Raw genomic sequence first — 19,652 nt, forward strand, 5'->3', positions numbered from 1 at the left:
CAGGAGTGAGCCAACAGTATGTGGCTTTCAATTTTATTGGTAGTATGTATAAAGTTTTCACATATACAGTGCATATACATACATATGTAACATATGTACATACACATGTATTACCTTTTTCCTCTTTAACAATGCTCTTCGTGCAAGGCACTTCCTGAACATTAATGACCACCTGGAACTCATTTGACCAGGAATTCCAAGGGATGCTAAATTTATAGTATCTGTACGACCATTTTTATTACTTAACTGTCAACTCTATTTGAGTTTCAATATATCTATAGTCTTTTCATGTAATCTTTTGCAGTTGTTGTTCACATCTGTAACTTACCTGGTAAACAGCAGAGATTTTATTCAGAAAACTGGAAAGCGCAAATACTCCTGCCACATCTTGATGGAATCTGTAGCCTAAGTGCATCGCCATGCATCCTCCCATAGAAAATCCTCCTATGTGAAGTTAAAAAAAAAAAAGAGAAGTGCATACTAGTTTCTAGCAAATAATTTGAAACCTTGAAAGATATGTAGGTAAATGAACTTTAATCCACTTTAGGTATCATGGAGTAAGAATTGCTATGAATAAATAGTACTGTTCCACCTATGAAGTAACATTGAGAAAGAGATTTGTGCTATGGGCTTTAACAAAGAAATCATATTCATCAGGAAAAAATATCATTCAAAATGCAAGTCATAATTATACTCACAGCATTAGATTATAGCATTATGTACTTGAACTTCTAAGTCTACGTTAGCTTTGTTCTTAGAGAAATCCAGAGTACTACTATCAGTGATCAAATATACCTTGCCTGGCTTGCCAACTGCACCTATTTCTAGCTCTACCTGGTACTTAATGATCACTGAATTAGGGAAAGTGATTAAAAAATAATTGATTATAGTCCAAACATGTTTTAGACTATAGAACTGTTTTGAAAAATGACTTATGATGATATGATGAAATAAACTTACTTATAAAAGAATTCTCTGATTTGAGTTTTTTTTTCCTAGAGTCTTGTTTGTGCCAGGCAAACCATGTCCAGCTACACCCCAGCCCTTGGGTTCTGAGACAGGGTCTTGCTAGGCAGTTCAGGCTAACCTCAAGTTCCTCCTTCTTTCTCTGCCTCTTGAGTATCATAGTCTTTTATGTGTCAAAAAATACACTATTCACTGAAGATTAAAACACATGGATCCTCTGTTGAAAGGGATAGTTCAAGTAATAACTAGAAAGTATCTACTTTATATTCCTTGAAAAAATAAATAAGTATGCAAAATAAATTGTGTAGCTATGTACTTATGGAAACAGAAAAAAAAAAACAAAACCAAAAAACCTTTGGGACAATATCCAGATCTGCTAATTTCCAAGTTACTGTTTTACTTCGTAACAAAGTATAAAGCTGAGTTCTTAGGGAACATAAATTTAAATATACTATAATGAACTTTTTTCTATAGCTGAAGAGAAATGAGGTCAAAGGAGATCAGAATACCTGCTTAAAAGTTTGCCAGGTGGTGGTGGTTCATGTCTGTAATCCTAGCTACTCAAGAGGCTGAGATTTGAAAATCACAGTTTAAAGCCAGTTGGGCAGAAAAGTCCCTGAGACTTTTATCTCCAATTCACCACCAGAAAACCGAAGTGGTATTGTGGCTCAAGAGGTAGACTGCTAGCCTGGAGCTGAAGAGCTCAGGGACAGTGCCCAGGTCCCAAAGTTCAAGCCCCATGATGGACCAAAGGAAAAAAAAAGTTGTTTGGTTTAAAACTAGGACTTCTGGAATTTAAATCTCTTACAATGGGTTTCATGTATTTTCTACTTCCCTGATGGTTATTAAACAGGCCCCGTTTATCTGGATAGTCAGATATTATTTAGGTTCAGTTTTTTAGTCCACCACTAAGTTTTGAGCAAGTACATATGACATATGGCTAGGTGAGCAAGGTGAATCTGTCCTCATGCTGCATACCTGTCCAAGAGCTGACACCATCTTTATGTGCCCAGTGGCAAGTACAGGGCCCCTACCACAGTGGAATAACCGTAAACTATTTAACTGATATTTTAGAAACCATAGGTAATAAGATTAAAGTAATAAACAATCAAGCAGGATCTTAGCTTTATTCTATTACTCACAAAGGTATAAACAGACTTTTTGTTTAACTAAAACAACAACAACAAATCCCAGAACAGAACAACTGAAAACCTTATCATTTTCTAAAAAATAAAGATCCCCTAGGTTTATAACAGGCCTGTAACATATGAGGAACTAAACAAATAGTCACTGAATATATAATATTAATGAAATAAAATTTGGAAAATATTTCTGTGAAAAGACAAATTTTCTCATCATAAAATATATCTTTTATGTGGTCTGACATAGTTAAAACTTAGAATAATCTAAGACTGAATAGTTAGCTCAGGACAATCAGTCTTAATCTGGATTCTTAGAGAATTTTTAGACTCAACTTTAAGTTCATTATCAAAATCTCACTATTTTTTAAAAGTTCTTATGTGATAGCTTGCAAAGCTTCATTTTCACTGGTACAGCAGCTATGTGTCAATATAATTGCTCCTAAGTCCCATGTGCATCTCTCCAAGCTCTACACAAGATAATGTCACCTATATAACATTCGCTCAGTTGATGGACATGCATCTTCAGTCAGAATGTATATATAGATATATGCACGTAGTCCTTAAGTGCATACAACTTAGATCTAAAAATCTCTGGTTAGGGGAAACAGCAAAAATAGGAAGAAAGTAACACCACAGAGGAATAAATAGTTCAACCTGAACAATGTGTTGGTCCCAGCTAATACATCAGAATGCTGTTTCTTTACCTTCCTTGCATTCTTTGGATATGGTTATGATGTGTCTGCCTTGGAAGTGAACTAAAGATAAACTGGTGCTGGGTAGACGAGCCTTATTTTTTATTATGGCAGCTTGCTATTTTTGTAACATGGTAATTGGACTGAACACAATCAAAGTACAGTAGTAACTGATCTCCCCTTCCTGGATGAGTGAACAAATGATTAAATATTAATGTCAGCATCCTTGAACATATCCAAATGTCCATTGTCTGACATCTCCTGTGTGGAGCTCTCACCATTCAAACATAACAGATTTGGTAAAATATTATTAGGTTGAGTCCTGCTTGCCTTCATTCAGTCATCTTTGTTTGGATCCAGTGGTTGTGGGTATGGTTTGTTTTGTTGTTTGGGTTTGTTTTTTTTCTTCTTGCTCCTACACCTTCATTTTCAAATGGTTTATAGCTGATAGAGTGAGTTATTAGAACTGTGCCACTAATGGAAGGAAATCCTATCTAAGAAAGTGCATTTCTTTACAGAGCTGTGTCATACCATCCTTTGGACCTTCTGCTGGAAAAATAGAATCAAGTCTCAATAATGCCTTTTTAATTGTATCCTCTAGTATTATAGATGTAGGACAGTACTGTATCATCCCTCTGTGAATATAAAATACCTTGTACCTGCTTTATGATACGTAGTAGTGACTGTGCTTTATCAGAGCTGTTTTTAATGCTGTTACTCAAGAATGTTTTCTTTCCAGATGATGATTGAGAAGCTAATAAAAAAAATGGTGCCAGGTACCACAACAGTAACAGAACTTCGCATTTTTCTGGGGTTTTGTTTTTTATCTTTTTCTTTTTATTAATGGAGTGTGCTGGATGTCTAATTTTGTTCAGATGACTGTAGAACCTGGAAAAGCTGTTGCTGCTATCGATGCATAACATACTGCTATTATTGATCTTTTTATATAAATATATATATACATATATATAATTTGAATTTTTGGAAACTTTAGCTGTGCTGTCAACTTTGGAAAAAAGTATCCCAGTTTACCGTGTTGAGTTGGCATTGTATAGAAATTAATAGCCATATTGGTCTAGAAATGTTAAACTTTTTTTCATTTGTACAGGGGTAAACACACTGTATTAAATATGTAAGGTCTTATCTACGTGGGTTTGATTACAGAAACTAATAAAGTATTCTCTAAATAAAAAAAAATAAAAAAGTTCTTATGTGTAAATCATATTCTTAAAACCAAAGCTATAAAGCAAATAACTAAGCATACTGGGTAAAAATAAATAACAATAATATAGTCATGATTTTAAATAGATACATATACTTACAGACACCAAAACTGGTATCTGGGTTGATAGGCGTAACAGTGATTTCATTATTATTATTATTACTACTACTATTATTATTATTATTATTATTGTGTATAAGACCTCATGCCTACTTAACTTTACCACCTAAACCACACCACCACTCCTTTTCAGGTGTTTCAAGATGAAATCTCACTTTATGCGTGTGTCCTCCCTTCTGTTGGTGCTTCCCTTTATTATTGGTATATATGGCAGGTATATGACACTGTACCCAGCTATTGGTCAGGATGAAATTCTTTGAATTATTTTTATTCCCTGGCTGAATTCAAACCACTGATTTCCATCTCCCAATTAGCTAGGCCTACAGCTTGGACCAATAACCCCCCCAAAGTTATTTTCCTAAGAAATTCAGGAACTTGAATTTGTTTGTGTCAAATATAGCTTATGAACATTTAAAGTCTTAATGTGGTTAAGAAATTAAAATTTGGGGCCGGGAGTTTGGCCTAGTGGTTGAGTGCTTGCCTAGCATGCACGAAGACCCGGTTTCGATTCCTCGGTACCACACACATAGAAAAACGCCAGAGGTGGTGCTGAGGCTCAAGTCTAGAGCTCTAGCCTTGAAAAAGTCCAAGGACAGTGCTCAGGCCCTGAGCTCAAGTCCAGGACTGGCCAAAAAAAAAAAAAAAAAAAAGAAAGAAAAAGAAAAAGAAAAGAAATTAAATTTGTAAGGTGTTTAAAATTGAATTTAAAGAACCACTTGAAACTAATGGTTACTTTATTGAAATGTGAAGTTGTGAAGCACCTAAGTCACATCTGTGATTTAAAAGCATTTTAAACTTAAAATAAATATTTAATAAGAGGTTTTCTTTTTTAAATGTTAGAGGCACTGGGGTTTGAACACAAGGTCTCAGACAGGCAGGTTCTTTACCTCTTGAGCCAGGCATCCATAACTGAAACTTTTTGCTTTAAATTTTACAAAAAGAAATTTGTTTTTCATCCACAGCCAGCTTGTTCTTTGAGATAAGATCTTGCTAACTTTTTTACCAAACAGGCTTCAAATTGTGATACTTTCATCTCTTCTTCCCACCTCATTGGGTTTATAGGCATAAAAAGTGATAGATAAGTCTGAAGCTCAGACAAACATCATCAAGAAAAAACTAAATAAAGTAATGGAAAAAGATACTTTAAAATCATGCCTAGCCACGAAATTTGCCTGCAGAATGCCAACCTAATCTTTGTACATGATTTCAGAGTCCTTATATGGGACTAGCCTAACTACAAAGAAAAACAAGAAAAATGAAAAAATTTACCTGCACTTGAAATGTACTTTGTAAACAGTAACCTGACTTATTATCAGTATTACTAATAGGATTTGGAAAAAATACTGTAAAAAAAGTGAAAAGAAATTTCAAAAATGAAATCTTTATATTCCCATATATGCATTGAACAAATTGGTTGATGCAGAAAAATGCTCAGTCTTGAGATATCATCAGTTGTGTTTATATCATTATGTGATAGACTGGGTCTTTCTGTATCCTTCATTTTGTGAAACTATGTCTCCCACAAGCAAATGGTGCCCCAAAAAAGCAACATAAAAGTGAATGTGCTAGTTGAAATGATAAAATGAAAATTAGATTTGTTGAAAGGTAGCATGTCTTTAGTGGAAGTTGGATAGTACTGGGAAAAAACAAATCAAGTGCCTAAAATAGTGAACTCTAAGCATCCTGAGAATCTACCATGTTTCCTCAATGATGGACTATGTGGATTCCAAGATCTAACTGTGTACTATTGTACTTTATTACTGTACCTCTACAAGGGTCTACATTAACTACTGTAAATGCTTCCTGCTCACAGTTCAACTTTTGTTTGATTCTGTAAGTTCCAATGAAGAAAAATGTACTTATTGAAATCCTATTATTTTAGTTAACTCTGTTAATTTAAGTCCTTTGCCGATTGGTAATCTTGGAAAGTATCCTACAATTTTTTGAAAATATAAATTCTTGAAAATACAATTGCCTATAACATGGGATACGACTGTGAAAGGATTGTTGTGTATTTTCCCTAAAAGAGAATTTAACACAAAGAACTAGTCATTTGACTCAATTTTCTAAGAGTCTACATCTACTACACTGTTCAATAAATAAATAAAAAATAGTAAATTCATTGTAGGTAGTAGTTCTAATGGATATTTATAGCTGCTTGTGAAGTATTTAAAATGTCAAGAGTCAACATTTCAACATGTACTTAAGATTAACAAGCTGAATAAAGCATGTTAAAAATAATAAACTTGACTTTGTAAACTCTTTATATAGAATAAAACAGAAACAATCTATATGTAAAAAGTAATCCTGGGAAAATTAAGATACTTTATCTTAAAGCAAAATCTGAAGGATAAAAATAATGTTTGTTGGTAAGAAAACAAGATTTAAAAAATGTAATAAAGTACATCACCTTCACAAATGTCAATAGGTCTTTAATTTCATTTATATAGTGTTAAAATCATTATTTAGAGTTAAGTGTCATAAGATTTTAGGAATATACAAATTGTGCCTACAATATGAATTTGTACTTTGTTTCTCCTACAAAATATATAGAATAAAATATTCCTTTCTTGCTACAAAAAACTGTTAGGACAATAGTATCAAGCCTTTATAGTTAGGGTAACTGTTTTTAAAGATAATATCTAAGCTGTGTAAGTAGTTCAAGTGTGTGTGTGTCTATATAAATGGATATAGGTGTGTGTTCTCATTCCTGACTTTTAGCTCCAACAGAACACAGGAGTTCAGAAATGGCAGTGTGAACTAAGCATCTTGGGAATTACAACTTTTCTTCATTTTCTTCTTTTATTTTTCTTCATTTTGTTGTAAGAATTATTATAAAAAATTTCCTAGAGGTACAAAAAGAAAATGGGCTACTTAAATCCTTACTGTCTATACATAATTTTAGGGTTTCCTAAGATTCATTTCAATGATTAAACTCATCAACATGTATAGCTATATAGCTTGCTTTTTCTTGTAGGCAAAATTAATTGAGAGTCATTCTGAAAAACAACAAAAACCTCAAATTCTACATTTTAAACTGACACAGAGTTCCTTCCATGCCTCTGTATACATTATACTTAACCACTGCATAATGTTCAGCTTCAGGAACAGATTGTAATTACTTTAACCATTCCCTACCTCATGGTACTTATTTAGATCATCATGTAACTCACCCAAGTCTGGTCCCAGAAGTACTTGTTCTTCCCCAAGTCAAAGGTCTGAACATATTCCCACATTGTCAAAATGCTTATAATTGATTTATGCAATCTGTCAGCTTTTGTACATCCTAGATCAAACTCACACCTAAATTTATATCAGTATTTTCTTTTAACAAGTTAACACCACCTAGTGGACAAAAAAGGATTCTAGTGGTAACACAAAGTTCTAATGGTAACACTAATTCAAAAGGCTTGGGTTCTAATCTCATGCTACATTAGCCAATAATCTCTTTGGAGTTTAGTGTTTTTACTTCTGGAATGAAAATAATTATATCCGATTCTGTTTTTTGTTAGGCTCACAATGTCATGAACAGCACCTTCAATGAATAATTAGAGATACTAGCACCGAAAAAGAAGAAGAAGCAGAGTACACACAGCACTGATGAGAAGCAAGAACGTGGGAGGAAGGAGCCCACAAGGCTCCATGTGGTGAACTGTTTTTGTCTAGGATTTGTGCTATCCAGTGACAACGATGTTGCAGTATAAAAAGTACACAATAACAGCAAGAAAAAAAATTAACTCGAGCCTAAGTATTTCAATAAATGAATTCAACTGTCCAAACTCCATTAGGTAGGGCTTATAATTATCCCAGACATAGGATAAAGGAAAAGCTCTTCTGACAAAGTGGTAAATCTGCAGTTTTGGTTGACACTGAATCTAAGTTCTCTGGATCTCAGCCTTCTTAGTAGCTAGAATCATCGGTGTGAGCCACCAGCATGTAGCTAAGATTAATATCTGAAATCAGAGTTCTAATTAAATCCATGACTGGGTCATCTTGCATCTATTATTATACACATTATATTTATTGAACAGGATAAAAAGGGACCAAAGAGACTATTTTCGATGAGGCTTGACTGAAAAAAAAAAGCATCTGATAAGCATCATCTCCCAGAAGAACAAAGATAGTAAAGTATTATGCTACTTTACAGTTTATGCAGCAGTGGTAACTAAAGGTTGTCCAGGTAGAGGAAGCAGATTTCAGATTTGATCCAATTAATGTCATCACTAAGCCACTAGCTCTTGGCTTGCATATCAGAGTAAACAAATATTTCCTGATCAGAGGACATGCTTTCTGTCAGTCACAACAGCTCATGTCCAGTAAGATCAACACTATTATAATAGTTCCACTGGGGACAACCCTTTCACCAGAATATGCCCTATATCACTCTCATTCCATACGAGTCGTCTTACTCAGATGACAAACTAGATTGTTAATTTGTGTGTCTGATGGATAGAGAAGGTTATTAAGTAAAATAATGACCTTATGTAAACCTGTGTGTTTCTCCTTTGAAAAGGACTGGCAAAAAACACATGAACAAAAATGTACAGGTATTTTTTTGTAATATTTTCTCAGAAGAGTAAAACTTTTATAAATTTGATAGGAAGTACTGACCATGTATTTTATCTCAATAAGGGCAGTGATAGTTGAATCTTATATTTATTAGGCTTAATTTAGTAAACGTATTTTTAAACAAATGAATATGTGGTAAAAATTGAGCTATGAAGAAAAATTTAATTGTCCTTAAAAATGGTAAAAATAGCTAGGCATGGTAGCACATGTTTGAAATCCTAGCAACATGAAGAGGATCAAAACTGGAAAACAATCTAGGTATATATATATGTTTTCAAAAAAGGTGTAAAATACGCTATTTTCTAACTGTAATCTTTTTTTTTTTGTCTGTCATAGGGCTGGAACTCTGCGCCTGGGTGCTATAACTGAGCTCTTCAGCTTAATGATAGCACTCTACCACTTGAGCCGCAGTGCCACTTCTGGAGTTTTCTGGTGGTTAACTGGAAATAAGAGACTTTAGTGCCCAGGCTGGCTTTAAATTGTGATCCTCAATCTTAGCCTCCTGAGTAGCTAGAAATACAAGTGTGAGCCACTAGTACCCAGCTCTGACTGCAGTCATTTTGAAACCCTTTTATGTATTTTAATTAGAACTGTCAATATGTAAATTGATATAAAATACCTCTAAACTGTGAAATTTGATATATAGAATGAGATAAAAGTAGAAAAATGTGATTAATAACTATATAAAGGTCTTACCTAACATTATCCTGTTCTTTTTGATGCCACTTTTTACTTCATCATTAATCAGACCAGTAAGTACTTGACATGTCTCATTAATTGACTCCAGGTTTTCTGGGCTGTCAATAGCTATTTTATACCTGTCAAACCACACATTAGAGATTCCTCCTTTCAAAGGGGTATAGGGCCTGTTTAAAACAAAGGAAGGGAAAAAACAAACAGAAGACAAAAAGAAGATATTAAAATAATTGCTGTTATTTCCAGATTAGTGTATGGAACAATTTTAATTTTCTGAGCTTTGTTACAAAAACAATGAAAGATGTTCTAATGCGCATGGCACTTAAGTTCCTATACTTACACTGAGTTTACTAGACTCACTAAACACTTAGACTTACCAGACTCACTAGACACACTAAAGTTAATTCATCATTATTAATTACCTATCTACCTTTAAGAGGAGGAGAATTATAGTCCTCGTGAGTCTTAACCCATTATAAAAGCCTTTTCGATAATATGGCAACTGCGTGTGATATATAATTATCAAGGTATTAGAAATACTGTTTTGATTAATTACAGTAGAGTTACAAGGTTCATATGCAGTACTGGGAAAGGTAAGCAAAGGGAGAATAATCAGAACCACAGAGGTCTTTGCAGGCAGTTACAAGAGATACAGGGAGATATACTTGACAAGAACCCAGAGCACTGATCCAAGCTGCTGCTGAGCATGTAGTAAACCCTAATTTCCTCAACTGTGAAAAATGTATTTGTGTTATTCACAAGAAAAGATAGCCAGTGATGAAAAACCAACAATGACTGGATGGAACCCATGACAATGGTCATTTATCTTGATGAGCAGATAAATTCCTCCTACACTTGTACCTATCTGCCATTACATACTGTTTAGCTACACACTGTATTCTCTGGTCACTGAAGTAAAAGTATAAAGTAAGCAACTCTCCTTTCCCCCCCCACACACACACAAAGAAAAATGTATAGGGCAACCTGAACACGCACTCTAGTATCTTCTCTAATTGAAAACTCCAGGTGCTAAAAATACCTTGTTTTCACTATCACAATCTCCAGGAAGAATGGCATTGTCCTAAAGGGAAGAGGAGAAGCCCTCCCCATTTTTCTGTCCCTATCCTACCACTATAGAACAAGCTGACGGCTTCCCTGAGAGCCTCGTGTCAAGAGGGCATTTGAAAAGGTTCTTAGAACCACCAAAGGCACTCAGACTGAAATTTAATAAAAATCTCATATTCAAACAATTATGTAACAAACATTATTTTGCAACAAACTTTATTTATTCTTTTCGGTGGGTAATGGGGCTTGAACTCTGGGCCCGGGCGCTGTCCCTGAGCCCTTCAACTTAAGGCTAGTGCTCTACCACTTGAGTCATTGGGCTACTTTGCAATGAACTTTCTAAACAAAAACTGAATGTTCATGTATGTTACTCATGCAAAACTAGACTTTTCCTTAAAAAAAAAGTACTTTTTTCCTATCTTATATATACATAAAAATTACAGTATACCTTATATATAATGTATATGTAATAACCACACACATATACACATATACTTTGGATTTTTTTTGTTGTTTTTGTTAGTAGCATTAGGCATCTAACTCAAGGCCTCAAGTTTCTAGTGCTCTATCACTTGAACCCTCAGCCCTTTTCACTTTATTTTTCAAATGTTGCTTTAGCCCTTTCCCCTCGCCCCTCAGGGCCAGCCTGGACATTTGATTCTCCCATTATGCCTCTTACCTAGCTTGATGACAAATGTGACACACCAAACTCAACTAATTTGGTGAGATGAGTGCGAGGGACACAGGTTGTCTCACTAGCATGCTCTGGGTAGCCTTGGGCGGCACTTCTAATAACCACACAGCTAGTAACTGAGAACACTGACGTGGCCACCAGACCCTGGCTTGATTTTTGAAATATCCTCCATCTGCTCATCTAGTCATCTTTTCCCTTCTCTCCCTTATATGTCCTATCCTCAATACTACACCATGACAGTAATCTGGAAATCCTTCAATTTTTACTAAATTTTTACTGAAACAAGCATTTATAAAAGTTTTGAACACTGCTATTCTACAATAATGAAATATACCTATCTTTTAAAAATATATATCATACTCTTTCTTCTCCTTTGATAACATCTCCTTGAAAATTCATCCATCTGAGATGGCCCTCAGCAGTCTCCTAAGATTTTGATGTTCTACAATTTAATCAACTATTTTACTAATTGGCCATTTATTTTGCATCCAAGTACTAGACACTAAAAAGAATGATAGATCAAACACATATACCCATATGTTTTTATGCAGTGAGATTTTTTTATTCTTATGGAACAGAAACCAACAAATAGGCCAGCCAGATTGAAAGTACACATTACATTTCTAGATTAATTGGTTTTTCAATATTGCATTTATAAGAAAGGTTCAAATTTATTTTCTACCACAAAGGTGAGATTATCCTTCTGCTTGAAATACCCATTGTAATAAGTACAACACAAATACCATTCGCATAACAATACAGAACATACCCTTTCTTCAGAAAATTACATCAGACACCTTCATAAGCAATTCCCACACATTTCTGAGTATTTCTATCAAAATTGATTTTTTTCCATGTCCTGGGGCTTGAACTAAGGGCCTGAGCACTGTCCTTGGGCTTTCTCAAGGCTAGAGCTCTACAACTTGAGCCACAATGCCACATCAGGCTATTTCTAAGTATGTGGTGCCAAGGAAACAAATCCAGGTCTTTGTGCATGCTAGGCAAGCACTCTATCACTAGGCCAAATCCCCGGCCCAATATTGATTATTTCTGCTTAGTCCAAAGTTGCACACAAATGACAGCTGTGGCGGATGCTATTTGCTATTGTTTTCTACTAGGGTTTTAAGTTTTCCTTGTTCAGAAAAGAGCATTTTTTCTATATTGATGAGTATTTGGAATCTGTCTTTCAAGCATTTTAAAATTTATTCTTGAATATTATGTGAATTTGAGATTTTTTAACCAAGTAAAAGATTTTACATTTGCTATAATAGTTTTTAAACTAAATTTGTGATTCTCCTGATTTAAGTTTTTCTTATTCTATTGGATTGATCATATATAATTTCACATATTATAACAGCTTTGCTTGTATTTTTACTTTTAAATCTTAAACCCAAGAGGAACTTATTCTCATATGGAGTGGTGTTAATGACTATTCTGAAGCTATATAAGGTAAGTCTTTCTCTTTCTACCTGTTTTAATTTCATCCTATTGTTAGGTATTCCCCATTGCTAGTTTATTGGAGAAATTAATCAAAACGTTTAGTAGATTTTAAAAGTACTTTTCTGAAAGCACACCACACTGCTCTACTCCCAGGTTCTCAACTAGTGTGCAAGAGAAATCCTATACCAGGTCTTTAGTAGTTCTGAGCCTGATGAAATGGACTCAACAATGAAGATAAACTGGACCTCGAAGCTGAGAAAAGGCAGAAAACATTCAAGCTATCTCTTTCAAAAAACCTCCTCAGGTTTAAAATCTGTTCAAAGAACCCTTAAAAGGGAAGCAATTGCTTTCCACACAGCTATCAGCAGACAAAATGAACCCCCAATGATATTCAGATTGTCACTAATATATGAGGTTCTAAATTAAAACTGAATATACAACACTCGGTCTGAAGTTCAAAGTAGGCTGTTACCTATTTGAATTCTTGCTAGTTTCCTTTCCATTTTATTCTGCTATTTCTCAAAGTGTTTATTTGTCTGTCTGAGCACTTAAATAAGGATGATATCATAGGCTAACATGTGAATCATGCTGGGACTTCAGCCATAAATGGAAAAAATGACACTCACCTAAGGTTCTTTTCTTTTGACAATTCCTTACTTAATTAGATAGATGATCATGCATCTAGGATCCCAATGAAGTAGTTTACTAATCTAGTAGTTTTTTATTCTTTAATTTCTTTAAGAAAATTTAAATGTTGTGATCAAAAGGAATAAGTGGAAAAAATATAATGGGACAAAGTACTTTAGAGCTAATTTTTTGTTAAAGCAACATAATCACAAATGCATAAGTCTCTTAAGATGTTAGAATAATCTTTAAAGAAAGCATAAAAATGTTTTATAAACAACTAAAACATTTGGCACATATGTTATGCTCATTCACTTTTTCCTTCAAATAAATCATTTTATTAGCTGGTATAAAACAGTTCAGACATTACCACAATAAATAAATATGTTTGCAAAGAACATCTGTGTAGTTCCTAAGTCAATCAATCAACCCATTGCAGTCTGGCAAAATATCAATGTATTTGAACAGTAAGAAGACATTCAATTTCATTCCAAGTGTTGATTTTGAACTGCTTCTCTAAAGTCATGAAATCAGAAGGCATTCATGGCTGGTAAGATAACCACCTTGATTCTCCCCAGTCTCCACTTCATACCAACTCCTGCAGTACCCTTTATGCGTCAGTCACATTTGTCTCCTACTTCTTTAGCCTATGTCCAGCTTCACTACTAAAGCAGGAGCTTTGCATCTGCTATCCCTCTACTGGAATGGACTCTAACACCTAACTGAAAGGCAGGCTCCCACTCGTCTTTTAGGCTTTCAGCCCATGTATCACTTCCTATGGGCATTCCTTTGAATCTTCAACTTTCACATCTATCTGATTGATATACACAAAGACCTTATCCTATACCTGGCTTAACTGTCTTAATATCACTTGTCATCATTTAAAATTACAGTGCTGTACATAATTACTCGAGGCTTCAAACTTTCTTTCTTCTTCAATCACATTAACTATTTATGTCCAGGTATATTTCAGCCAAAATAAACAGCAACAGACCAAATTCAATAGCATATATGAGTTGCTTTTTATTAGACTAGATATAAAATAGATTTTAAAAATAATGCAACATAATGCAGTTTTGTTATATTGTTCTTGCAGTAGAAAATTCAACTGTTTCATAAAAGGGGTACATATATTGAAAAGGTAATGTGTCTAGTTTTGTCATTTTAAAGACATTTTTGTTTTATTGTATTTTATTTATATTTATTTTTATTTTCTGTCTTTGCTTAAACTTCCTCACAGCAGAGATTTTTTTCTCCATAAGCCCAGAATGAAGTTTGATATAGACACATACTATATTAGCATTTGTTGAATGGAAAATGTCAATAATCACTGGTGTCGTTTGAAAATGATCTATGTTAGCTAGAAATAGATTGTCTAAAATTGTTCCTTTTGTGTTTTGGATATCTTTTGGCTTAACTTTTATAATTTTTAGAAAATGGTAAAATTTTTCTTTTGTCATTTGGAAACCTAAATGAATGAAAACACATACTTCTAAAAGTCATAGACATGTACAGGCATTTAAATATTATCTTTACAATATTTACCAAAGTACACTATTTCTCCAAATAGCGATTTACTCTTTAATTGAGTTTCTGACAAATGCACTCATAGCATAAAGCTGGTGTCAGGAGAAGGATCTCTGGATCCCCTTCTGAATAAATCCTAAGTAATGAAGTGAAGAATAATCTATGGGTTACTATGCCTTCATAAAACATGCCTAAGGTATTTAAGAGACTATATTCGAAAAAAATATAAACATGCATTTTATGTGGAAAAATAGCAAACTAAAAGAGTGGTAGTATCACATGTAAGTCAGTACTTTTATAATTTTTCAAACACCAAGGGAAACTATATTGTCTTATAAAATATATATAGCTTATTAAAGTTATTTAAATGTGAATTCTAGTAGTAAACTCAAATTAGGAAAACCTCTTACTGCAAGTACAGAGAACATATATCACAGAAATGAAAGTCCTTATTGAATCTTTCAATAGAAGAATCCCAAATAAATATAAGAAAAAAATACACTGGTCTCCATTTTAATTAATACAGCAAACTAATTGTTGAGCTTTATTCAACATCCCCACACTAAGCTGATTTAAAACATCTATTAAATATAGTTGAGGAAAAACATTATTTATAACCAAAAGGGTAATTCAGAATCTAACATTAACAATAAGCTGTTACAGACCAAAACAAAGTAAACACAGTAGACTATTGTTTTCCTCTTGTGTTCTTTAAAATGGCATGATGGTTAAAAACAGAAATTTATATAACCTTCATATGTCGATGAATTAAGATAGAAAGATTTGCTCAAAACAGGAAGATTTGTATTGTACTCGAGCACAATTGGGTGAAAAGGGGAATATATAACATAAACTGAAGTATTAGAAAGTCCATGACTTTAAAAAATGAGGAAGTAGCGTGTAAGGGGAAAGGTAGTAGACCTAAAATCAAACATATCATTCAAAGTTACACAAAATTTAAGGGGCTTAAATATATCATTCAAAGGTAGAACTGTCAGGTTGCTTAAAAATAAAGCCCAACTATATGTTGCATATAAGAAACACAATTAATAGAAATCAGTTTATGCAAAAGAGGGTAGAGAAAGAATTCTTATGCAGCACTAATCGTAATAAAGTAAAATGAGAGAAAAAAGTATAAAATACACATAGAAAGCAGGTGCACACTTTAAAATAACCACTATGTAAGATAAAAGTAGGTGACAGTACATAAAAAAATGTACCTGGGTATTGTCTAATAATATGTGTCTAATAATATTAGAAATAAAGAGATTACAGTCGTAGTTGGATAGTTAACATCCATTTCCTTGGTAAATAATTAGGACCAATAAAAATTACTAATTTACAAAATTTGAAGAATATTATTAACTACCTTTAATGATTCAACTTTTATAGAACTCTATGCAAAAAAATACATCATCATCTTCTACACAGACTAGTGCTAGCCTTGAGCTGAAGAGCTCAGAGACAGCCTCATAATCAGAAATAAAAAGAAGAAAAGAAAAAAAGAAATCCGTAGCAGTAGGATATATAGAGTCTGAACTATCTAGAAGTTACTAAAGTAACCTAACAAGGCCCCTGAATTACGTTTGCCATGTACATATGACTAGGATAGTAATTATACAAGTCCTATTTATAATGTGACTCGATACTTGCCCAATATCCAATTTATCTCCCCTTGAATTTAAAACAACAAACATACACACATACACACAAAATAGAATCATGAAGCTGCTAACACCAGGTCTTAATATAACTTCTTCATTCCCTGAGGACAATCTGCCTTTCCAACCCTACCGCCTTTCTATCAGGAAGCCCAAGTCTCCACATAATAGAGTTTCACATAGGTGTTACAGAGCAAGACCTAAGGAAATCATCCAGCTAGTAATATCCAGTTCTAGCTGCCAGATATGTGAGTAAGCCTCTGTGATGGGTCATAAGTCACACCCAGCCTTCAAGGTTTCCCAGGAGAGGCCCGAAAAACAACAGAACACAACTGACTCACAACTATTGTATCTTTCCTGAATTCCTACCCTACAAAATTTGTGACCATAATAAAACTGTTAATTGCAGTAGTTTCTTAAACATAACACTGGGAACATGAGGGTACAGAAAGAATTAAGATTAATAAATAAAATAAAAGACTAGAGATGTTTAAACTAGTGATTAGCAAGAATACATAGTTTTAGGAAAAACAGGAGGAAATAAGAACTATAAAATAACTATAAATAAAGCAGTTGTGGTATGATAAGAAAATAGCAAAGTCTAAGTTAGTTGGATAAGAGATGAATAAAACTGATAACTTAGGCAAGCTGAACCAATAAAAATGGAAAAAAAGATATAAAAGCTACTATAAAAATGAATAAGAGAATAAATATAATTCATTAAAGCATTAAGAATATAAAAACATTTGTCAATAAATCTGACGTATTACATAAAAGGTAAATTAGATAAGAACTATACTTCATTAATACTGACCCCAAAACAAAATAAGTCTAAACAGATGTGTTTTGGTATTTTCTTCTTTTTGACCTTGTTGTCCAGGTACTGGAACTTGAACTTAGGGCCTTGAGCTCTCACTTGGTTTTGCTTTCAGTTGGTATTCTATTGAGCTACATTGCAAGTGGAAACATAGACCAGGAGCATTGGACTGAAGTAAAAATGGTGATTTGATCAGTAATGGTGGCTTTCTATATACTCTCTATGGGAACTCTTTTATAAGGTCTAAACCTATGCTGTTCAAAATGGCAGTCCCTGGCCACAAATAGTTACAATGTGGCTAATGCAACTAAGGATTGAATTATTAACACTAATTTAAATTTAATTGATTAAACAGCGTACAAATTGAGGTATAATTTACATGTTGAACAAATAGTTCACTTTAATGCTTATTTTGGTTGCATGCTGAAAAATATTTTTAATATACTAGGTTAAATAAATGACTAATCTGAATTCTATCTGGTTCATCTTTTTAAATGTGGTGTCAAGAAAATTTATATTCATATACATAGCTCATATTACATTTCTGTTGTAGCTGTTGTCTGGTTATATGTCCAAATAGTATTGATAAAGAAAATGTAATAAAAAGCTGCTAATAATTTAGTGAATCATTTCAATGACAATATATTTCTTTAAATCACAATAGTACTCATAAATACTTAATATGCAGGGGAATATTCAGACTGAAATATGTCCAACCTAAAGTTTGATAAACACAAATGTAGAATTCATATAACAATTGCTGATAACACACAAAAGGATAATTAACATTAATTTCACAAACTACATTTATAATGATATTCGTTTATACAGTAGTATAATTACATTTATAATTAGATTAGAATATGTCTCTTTCCCATCACCATAAAATATCAGAATTCCTTCCACATATTACCTATCCTAAACAATTTCAAAGACATTCATCTTGCACCACAAAAAAATAACATGAATCATTAGGTTGTATTACCAAACCTCCAAACTTTTTGTATTAAAACTATATTTTTTGCCTCTTTATTCCTATATTGTTATTTTTGTTCTATCTCTTTAGAGGTAAATTCTTTTTCAAGAATGTTTTTCTTATTATCTGTAAGCAGTTGTACAAAGGGGTTTCAATTCAACATATCAAACCAATGTCAACCCTTGGAAATGCTGGTTCTTCTTTTCCTTGACACTAAAGTGAATAGAAAAATAAAATATTCTGACTTTCAAAGTTTATCAGTCTTATTACGGCGAATTCAAAGAACACATGCGTATAGGTTATAAAAATCTAAATATTTATTAAATACTCAACTTCGCATTCCTGGCTTACCAATTCACAAACACATTATTTCTAAATCATCTTTTTAAATGTAGCAATGATGTCATAAATCTCTTTTCCAGAGATTCTGAACTGTCTTAACTGAATTATTAGAAAGGCTGTTTTTACTGACAATATTTCTTTGCGGGTAGGGGGTGAGAAGAGAGAGTTTGAACAATGAGCAATCTTTAGGGCCAGGAAAAGCAAAGTCTAGCATGCTACATTGGGACACAAAATAAATCCAGAGCTGTACAGCATGTTTAACAGAGAGGGAAATTATTCACTTGGCAAAAGTTGGTCTAAGAATTGAACTGAAAAATACAGAATATACTCTAAACATCTGGCTGGCACACCCACATATATTTTATGCCACAGGGTCATCTTGAAAGTGAGATAAATGATTACATACCTGGGAGGAGCCGTTGGATAAATAACTTTTATGTGATGGAATGCTAAATCTTTATTTAAAACCTGCTTGATCCACTTTCTAAATCCTGGTCCAGAATCACCTGATGAATCACAAAATGTATAGTAAGATAAACATTTTAATAACATAGTATATTTAAAAGCAGTCTATAACTTAAACAAGTCTATAACTTTCAAGTAAAAGAAAAGTTGAGATCAGGAATTCTTAAATCTCCATAGAAAAATACATTATCTACCAATATAAATTATCTGGTCAGGCATCAACAGTACAATTTTAATTACAAAAGTTTCAGATCGTAAATTCACCACTTTGAAGACCTTCTTTAAACTTGAATTTAAGGTTTTCTCATTTTAAATGGGTATAATAGGCACAAATCAACAAACTAATTCCAGGCCTGCGAACTCTCAGGCCTACTGGTAGAGTGCTTGCCTAGCATGCATGAGAACCCAGATTCAATTCCTCAGTACCACATACACAGAAAAAGCTGTAAGTGATGCTGTGGCTCAAGTGGTAGAGTGATAGCCTTGAGAAAGTCCAAGTATAGTACTCAGGCCCTGAGTTCAAGCCCTAGGACTGGCAAAAACAAAACAAAACAATAAAATGCCTAATGTGGTGGCTACACATTTGTAGCTAACCCAGCTTAATTCATTTTCTTAGTCAAAACAACATCCCCTC

The 19,652-nt window shown here is 33.4% G+C and overlaps 1 protein-coding gene across 3 annotated transcripts in view; it reads right to left on the bottom strand.

The window, feature by feature from the left end:
* The window catches only part of Lyplal1 (lysophospholipase like 1), a 32,888-nt gene that overhangs the window by 9,764 nt on the left and 3,472 nt on the right, over nucleotides 1-19,652 (bottom strand). For all 3 annotated transcript variants that reach the window (XM_090339912.1, XM_090339910.1, XM_090339911.1), the window contains exons 2-4: nucleotides 18,960-19,059; nucleotides 9,408-9,577; nucleotides 329-444 (exon numbers count right to left, since the gene is read on the bottom strand). In XM_090339912.1, the coding sequence (XP_090196038.1) occupies nucleotides 329-444; nucleotides 9,408-9,577; nucleotides 18,960-19,059 (386 nt within the window). The remainder of the gene's footprint in view (nucleotides 1-328; nucleotides 445-9,407; nucleotides 9,578-18,959; nucleotides 19,060-19,652) is intronic.

The sequence above is a fragment of the Megascapheus bottae genome, chromosome 10 (genome assembly GCF_031878675.1).
Source record: "Megascapheus bottae isolate mThoBot1 chromosome 10, mThoBot2.hap1, whole genome shotgun sequence".
Taxonomy (NCBI): domain Eukaryota; kingdom Metazoa; phylum Chordata; class Mammalia; order Rodentia; family Geomyidae; genus Megascapheus; species Megascapheus bottae.